We start from the raw sequence: 7842 nt of genomic DNA, 5'->3' as shown, positions 1-7842 counted from the left end.
AGTTCATGATATGTTTAAAATCCTATTATTTGTACAATGAGATGCTAAAAATACTAAGGCATGAACTATTTACAAAAGAATAATGACTTCAAATAAATTATCAAAGTCTTTTAGGCAATACAAGATTATAGTGTTAATGTTCATAAAAGACAGATCATGTGAGAAATTTTGATTTAGAAATCTTAATGAGTTCATGTAGTAGCACAAACTTGGAAAGATAGCGAGAGAAGGAATTTACAGGAAGAATTAAGAAATCACTTTTATACCTGAGGAAGAAGAAGCTCTTGCTTGTGAACTTCAGACTTCTGGTAAAAAGCTCTAGTTGGAAGTTCTTTTCGATTTTGGCTTGTTCTCTCAACTACTACATCTACTTGTTTGCAGTCTAATTATTATTGAAAACCAAATTGTTAAATGAGTGAGGTAGAATTCATTCTTAAAAGTTACATAAAGGTGCCCAAATCATATACAAATAACATAACAGTTCACTTAGTGACATGAGACAAATATAATTTCAATATCCTCCCATCATAAGTAACCCACAAATACATATAAGCAGGGTCTAAATCTAACATTGCAAACAAAAGTCTGTTCTAATATCATGTCAAATAGATATGGATAGAACTTACTCGTAAAAAGTAACTCAGATGAAGAGAGTGCTCAAACTATATATATAAATAACATAACAGCTCAATAACTTTGCGATATGAGACAAATATAACTTCAATTCAAATATCATACCCTAATTAATAAATTCCCTTGCTTAAAAATTCAAATTTTCTTAGTAAAATTGTAATGTCCTTTTTCAAGTTGCCACATCTTTTATGATCTTAATTAAGTTGTTAGTCACTGTCGTATAAAATTTTATTAAATGAAATAATAATTAATATTTTTTTTATCGATGATATTTTTTAATCTTTAAATAAAAAATAAATATTAAAAAACAACATATTTTATTTTTTATTATATTCAACCAATCTCATATTTTAATATAAATTTATTGATAATGTCACATGTTTTTATTATTTAAACTCGAAAAGTTATGAAATCACTCAAATTTTTTATAATAAAATATTTATTTTTAATAAATATAAAATATAATTCAATTAAATACACGTAAATAGCTTAATTAAATATAATTGAAAAAATCCTAATAAAAATCAAAATCAAATTAAAGAATTCTATCGCCAATAAGCCATTGATAAGTTATTTGTGTTATATACTTATAAATTGGTTTTTTTTCTTAAAAAATAAAATAAAATAAAATGAGAAACGGCGAACTTTAGATGGCACAAATACAATCTCCAGACATTCGAGGTCGGTTGTCGGTTCGATCTTTGCGCTGGGGTTCTCTCCCATCAAATGGACGCTTGAAGTCGCAGGTCAGATTTCTAGCCATAATTGTCGTCAAGTTGTCGTTGCTACTGATTTTGATTGACCGGTCACACATCGCATCTGGTTGGTTTCCGAGAAAACAAAGGGGAAAACCGTCGGGAAATCAAGGAGTTTACAGTTTACACCCATCTAGGGTTGGAATACTTTGTCAAAGCTATTTTTCTTGGATTGGACGATTTCTGTTCGAGCTAATTTTTCTACAATCGTGCAGGTATCTGATCAATAAGCGACAGGCGGGATGCAGGTTCGTTGCTATATATTATCTGCGTTAATTGTATTTGTGCACATGTTCAATTGCGGCTTCATGTGAGGAACGAGAGCCGTTGTTATCGTTGTTTTTTATCCCTTTTTGTTTCTTAATTTGGATTGGATTCAGAAAATTGGAAGGAGACATAATTGGCCAACTGAAGGCTAAGGGCGGACATGTAGCTTTATATTGCTGTTTCGATTTTCACTTTGGCTGAACTCAAAATTACAGAATTAATTTATATCGCTTGTCTGGTTCTTCACCTAATAGTGATTGACGGTTCTTGAGTAAGAACACAGACTGGTTCAACGTCTGAACCTGAGGATCCATTATATAATACATATAAACTCAACCCTAATGCGGCAGCTTTTCTTTAAATACTTAATGTTCCTCTTCTAGGCTTATGTATATGAGTCAGTTTTCACGCCACTGTATCCTGCTAGATACTGTATCTAGTGCATGCAATCCGCATTTAACCTGAATCCTTGCTTGTTTTCCCTTGAGCGCTTTCTTATGCGTAGCATTCACTTCATCTGTGTGAACTTTTGTGGTTTTGCTGGATGAAGGCATCAAGGGCAAGGCTTTTCAAGGAGTACAAAGAGGTCCAGCGAGAGAAAGCAGTTGATCCAGATATTCAGCTAGTCTGTGATGATTCTAATATATTCAAATGGACTGCTCTAATCAAGGTAGATTTTTCAGTGATGGTTACTGCCCTTTTTTATTCTGTTGCTTGACTTTATTCTGCATGTAGGGGCCATCAGAAACTCCTTATGAGGGGGGAGTTTTCCAGCTTGCTTTCTCAGTCCCCGAGCAGTACCCCTTGCAACCTCCTCAAGTACGGTTTTTGACAAAAATATTTCACCCAAATGTGCATTTTAAGGTATGCTTTTATTGAATAATATTTTGCGTGCTGTTTTTTTTGTTGCATTCATTCTCTATGTCGATGAATCTAAAAAGGACCCGTGGTGGATGAATTTTGCTAATAAAAATGTTGTTTTCCATTTGTAAATGACATTTTTTTGAATTGTAAATGGGTTAACCTGATAATTGATGTGGTTAATAGAGCGAAGGCATTGGGAGAAGGCAATTAAGAGGCTATGCTCTGGTATTCCATTTTTTCTGAAATATTGTTTTTATTTTTTAAATGTTTTTGGGGATGGGAATTGTGTAAAAGCTAGGAAGAAATTCTCGAACTATATGGGAGAAGCACCTACATAACCTCTTCAGAGTTTTATGTTTTTCCTAGTCTAACTGGAATAATTTCTACTTTTGGCCAAATAGATCCCAAAGTCATGCTTATTGCACGTGTTCTGTATTTGGAGACCCCTCCCCCTGTTCCCATCCTCACATCTCCACCTCCATTGGCTAATTTATTTTACTCCCTGTCCCTGACCTCATTGGGTAATGGGTACCCATTGTGTATCTTTATCTGGTAAATTTTATATAAAAATTAGATAAATATTTACCTTTTGTAGTTTAAAAAATTTCCCAACAATATGCAAATTTTTAATTTTATTCATTCATTACAAGGAAAATAAAAATAACTCAAACCAAAATATGTTAAAATTAACCATTCTTACAAAACAACAGAGCCAATAAGTTATGTGCTTAGTTCTTCCTTGAACTTGTGGTGTCTAGTATCCAGTGATTTGGTTGTTTGAAGAGCAAATCTGCTTAATCCTTCTCCCTTTCCTCCTATCACATATCTATGGTTTCTTAAAACGTGTTGTGTCATTTATTTGGAGTACTTAGTGGTTGGTAGATGTATCTTGAGGAGTATCCATCATCTACTTTTTATGAATGTTAACTAAGGGAAAAAATGGCTAATTTACATATGATTTGGGTTGGGGACCCTAAACCTGTATCAACCCATCCCCGGCTGGCTTCTTGAATTTGGTCTCCAAACCTGCCCTGTTGGGGAGTTATTTTAATGCCCAAAACCCCCATATGGGATGGGTTTTGCAGGTACCCAATGGGGTCGGCCCCAATTGCCATCCCAGTAAACACGCCTTACATTCTCGGACCCGTAAGTGATTGTGTAATTGAAGCTTGGCTGCAGTTTGATTTTGAACTATTGATTTGCAAAATGAAATATGCTTGCATTACTTTGCACCTTGTTTATACTGAACTGTGTGCTGTTTGATGCTACTAAGATGATGTATATATTTTTTTCTTTCTAACACCTACTAAGATGGTTCATCCCTCTTGCAGACGGGAGAGATTTGCCTTGATATCTTGAAAAATGCATGGAGTCCAGCTTGGACGCTCCAATCTGTTTGTAGGGCTATAATTGCTTTGATGGCCCATCCAGAACCAGATAGCCCACTGAATTGTGATTCAGGTATAATTGGTGTGATTTATTTTTAGGATAACCCAGTCTTAGCCTCTTTCATTATTTCTGTATCTTTGCTGCTGTTAAATTTGTTGCTGTAGTTTTTTTTATTGTACCATTTGCCATTGTTATCTCAAAGTTCAATTTCATTCAACTTTATTCTTAGTATAAACTGGTAGCATGTGTTACATTGTTATATGGAATCCTAGTGATTTGCATTACTCAAAAAGGCTAATCATGATTTGAAAATTTTTATGCCAAATTGCCAATAGGTATCATATTCTAGATGATAAAATTCTTTCTTTTCTTTTTAGTATTACCAACAACATCCTAGAGCCTTTTTTAGGTACTTTAGGCTTTAGAATATATTCTATCTGAGGCTCTGTCCCAATAAATTGGAATGCTTAAAGGGTTTAAAGATCTATGCCTTTTTTTTAATGCAAAAAATTTTCAGCATACGGAATTCTCAGTTCTTCTTTGTCCCCCACACCACTCCCTTCATAAAATAAATGAGAAAGAAAAAAGAGAAATGGTTGTTATGGTACATTACTTTTGATACATAATAATTTGAATGCATATTGTGGTTTTCTTCTTATTAGATGAAACCTTAATCTAATAGGAAATTGTTGTTAAATATTGACAAGTTAGAGAGAGGGGACTTGTTTCGTGGAAGTTTATTAAAGGAGAAAAAAATCTCTAGAATAAAATGTAATGATGGTGCCAAATTTTTGTTAGTATGTGCTGAATCTCATGTTATAAGTTATTATCTTGGATATAGAGCCTGGAGCAATGCATTCAATTCTCAACTTTTGGCTAACTCACATATTACTTAAAGTAATGAATTCAATTATCAACTTTTGGCTAACTCATATATAACTTGGAGTAATGAATTCAAGTATCAACTTTTGGCTAACTCTTTTATGTGAATTTTCATGATCATTATTTTTTGTATTAGTCAATTGTTACTTGTGGTATGAGCCAAGGCTAACCTAGACTCACTGCCATGTGTGTGCAAGTTAGTGTGGCTAGTTTTAGGCCCATAACAGTTGTGCGATAGAATATAATTTTTGTAATGTGAGGATTTTAGGATTAAATGTGAGGAGTTGATCTGGACTCATATAATTAATCTGTGTTGGAGAGAGGAGATGCTTGGTGATATAGTTGAGCCTTATTAAATATAGCTGAGCCTTATTAAATAGTCTTTTCGCCAATTTTTGCAATTTATTTGCGATTTTTTGTATTGACACACTGCCTATTTTGAAGTTTTTGACATTTCCATGACTAGTAGTGGGCCTAATCAATTCAGAAAGTTGATAGTAATTAACATATTTTTCTTTCCCTAAATGGTTGGGAGGTGGGGCCAAACAAGTTCTAGATCTGTCGCATCAGTGGCATGGTGAATATACGAGGCCATTGTAAGCTTAAGTAGGTAGGGATAAGCAGAACCTGGTCAAAATATCCGGAGATGTGGTTCTCTAGTTTCCTAATTGACAGTGAAGGAAAAATAGAGGGACAAGAAAGGGGAAGAGAAGCAGGAGAGCACCAACACTTGGCGGCGCTCTTAGCACATACATGAACGTCTAATCATGAGCAGGGTGCTCTAATCACTTGGAAGGTGGTAAGAGTGTTAACTAGAGGTGAGAACAGCATTTGGGTTTTTGCTACTTTGTGGAACAGTTGAGAGCTCACGCAGAAATTCATGACGTGATATAGTTGGGAAAGATATAAGGTTCAGATACCTACACCTACTAGGGAATAAAACAAAGAAACTTTATTATTGTGTTGGTATTCTGCATGCTCGCATTGTGCTTAAAAAAATAATTAATTATAGATTACTTTTTCTCAGTGTTCTAAAACGCGCTAGGCGCTAGTCGGGTGCCAGGCTGGGGCCTAACGCCTAGGCGGGGCCTAGAAAAACTGCTATTTTTTAAATTAAAATTCATATTATTCTAAATGTACATACAAATTAAAATTCATATTATTCTAAATACATATATAAATTAAACAAAGATTATGAAATATTAATATAGATTATTAAATTTAGAGTTTAGACTCTTGACTTTATGAAACACAATTTATAGGCATTAGAAATAATAGAATCAAATAAAGACATAATAACAAAATATAACAATAACAAAATACAATACTTGCGGAGGAAGAACAACGCAACAAAACTTGGCGGAGGAAAAACAACACTTGGCGAGAGAGGCAACAGCTGCTACTTGCTGACTGCTTACCAAAGGAGGTGCAAGGTGAGTCAGGAAGATGTGCAAGCAAGCACGAGAGAGGCGACGGCGATGGTGTGCAAGCACGAGATGGTGGCGACAGCAACTCTGCAACTGCAAGAGATGGTGGTGGCGGCAACGGCGACTCTGCAACTGCAAGAGACGGTGGCGGCGTGCGAGCACGAGAGAGGCGACGACGACTCTACAACAAATTGCCGGTGGCAGTGAGCGCGAGAGAGAAGGGGTAACAGGTAAGGGGAAACAAAACCCTAATAAATTTATACTAATCCATTCACGCGGCCGATTAGGCTATAATCGGCCAAACGGTTCACGCGGCTAGGCGTCCGTCTTGGCGCCGCCCGGTACCGATTAGCCGGGCTGGCGCCTAAGGTGGCCGATTTGGCCATAATTGCGGCGGTCGGCGGCCTAGGTAGTTCACTACTTTTTCTCATGCCATCCTTAAATGGAATAAGAATGGGAATGATTTGACGAATGTACCCATTCGCATGGGGACGAGACACTCAATATATCAGGCTATCTCACACTTGTAGGAGTGATATATTTTTAGTATACGCCACATGGCAAATTCATGAAATTGGAAAGGGATTTTCCATTCCTGTTTCTGATTCCTGTCAAATTGTGCATCATCCTATTCAAACTTATTATTAGGAAATGATATCAGGTGTAAGTCTATTGGATTTGTAATTCTAATAATAATTTCTTGTGTGCTACTAATGGTTAATCCCTTTTTTCTTTTTTCTTTTTTTTTTTTTGGTTTTCTTATATCACATTAACTATGGCTACAATGGCTATGGGATTCTCATTCTCCCTGAGTCGTTTGTTTGCTTTTCTTGTTCCCCTCTTATGCAGTTTGTATGATCTTGTGATATTGAAGACTTGCAGTTGTTAAGCTGATGTTTTTGCACAGGTAATCTACTACGTTCTGGTGATACCCGAGGATACCAGTCCATGGCAAGGATGTACACAAGGCTCGCTGCTATGCCAAAGAAGGGTTGAATTCAGAAATCCCACTTTTCTGTTCCCTTAAATAATCCTTTTATCATTGCCTTGCAACGATTGTGACAATAACTTCATCGCTGCCGTACAGAAGTCCCACTTTTCTGTACTCTTATAGAAGAACCTTATCAACCAAAGCTCCAATTAGTTGTCCTAATTGGCTTATTATGGTTTAATCTTGATGATTCTTCTGATTTGGGTTGTGTTTTTGTGCTTCCAAATTCCTGAAATTATTGTTGGGGAACGAATCAAGCATTAAAAAAGAAATTGGAATAAAATCGTACACACAAAATAAAATTTACTTGATTCAGCAAAAAAAAATCGATGCTAGGTGTTCTTTTATTATTTTGAAGATTTTGATTACAAGAATTAGACTTGCATATTTATAGATGAAAATTAAGGTAAAATAAAATTCCTAATTCGAACAAAATTCTTAATTTGTTTAAATTCTGAGGGTTTCGCCCTTTAAGCCCTGCAAGGGGTGCCGACCAGGTAGCAGTATGTTTTTTTTTAATTTTGCGTACGTGTCATCAATCAAATTAGATTTTTTTTATCTCCCAATAATTTTGGTTAAATAATATCAGAGTACATTAATTACTTTTGGTTGTGAATAATAATAGAACAATAAA

The 7842-nt window shown here is 35.2% G+C and overlaps 1 protein-coding gene across 3 annotated transcripts; it reads left to right on the top strand.

The window, feature by feature from the left end:
• The first annotated feature begins 1264 nt into the window (after positions 1-1264).
• Positions 1265-7409, top strand: LOC127792048 (protein PEROXIN-4). 3 transcript variants are annotated; one of them, XM_052322350.1, is made up of 6 exons: positions 1265-1379; positions 1604-1636; positions 2206-2325; positions 2391-2519; positions 3851-3980; positions 7125-7409. In XM_052322350.1, exons 2-6 carry the CDS (start codon positions 1631-1633, stop codon positions 7211-7213), a joined length of 474 nt encoding a protein of 157 aa, XP_052178310.1. In that variant the 5' UTR covers positions 1265-1379; positions 1604-1630; the 3' UTR covers positions 7214-7409. The 3 variants fall into 3 exon arrangements, with proteins under 3 accessions (XP_052178310.1, XP_052178319.1, XP_052178327.1); XM_052322359.1 differs by having other exon boundaries at positions 1310-1526; XM_052322367.1 differs by lacking the exons at positions 1265-1379; positions 1604-1636 and having other exon boundaries at positions 2200-2325.
• The last annotated feature ends 433 nt before the right edge of the window (positions 7410-7842 follow it).

Source organism: Diospyros lotus, chromosome 1 (genome assembly GCF_014633365.1).
Source record: "Diospyros lotus cultivar Yz01 chromosome 1, ASM1463336v1, whole genome shotgun sequence".
Classification (NCBI taxonomy): Eukaryota; Viridiplantae; Streptophyta; class Magnoliopsida; order Ericales; family Ebenaceae; genus Diospyros; species Diospyros lotus.
This window is presented reverse-complemented; position numbering and strand designations above follow the sequence as displayed.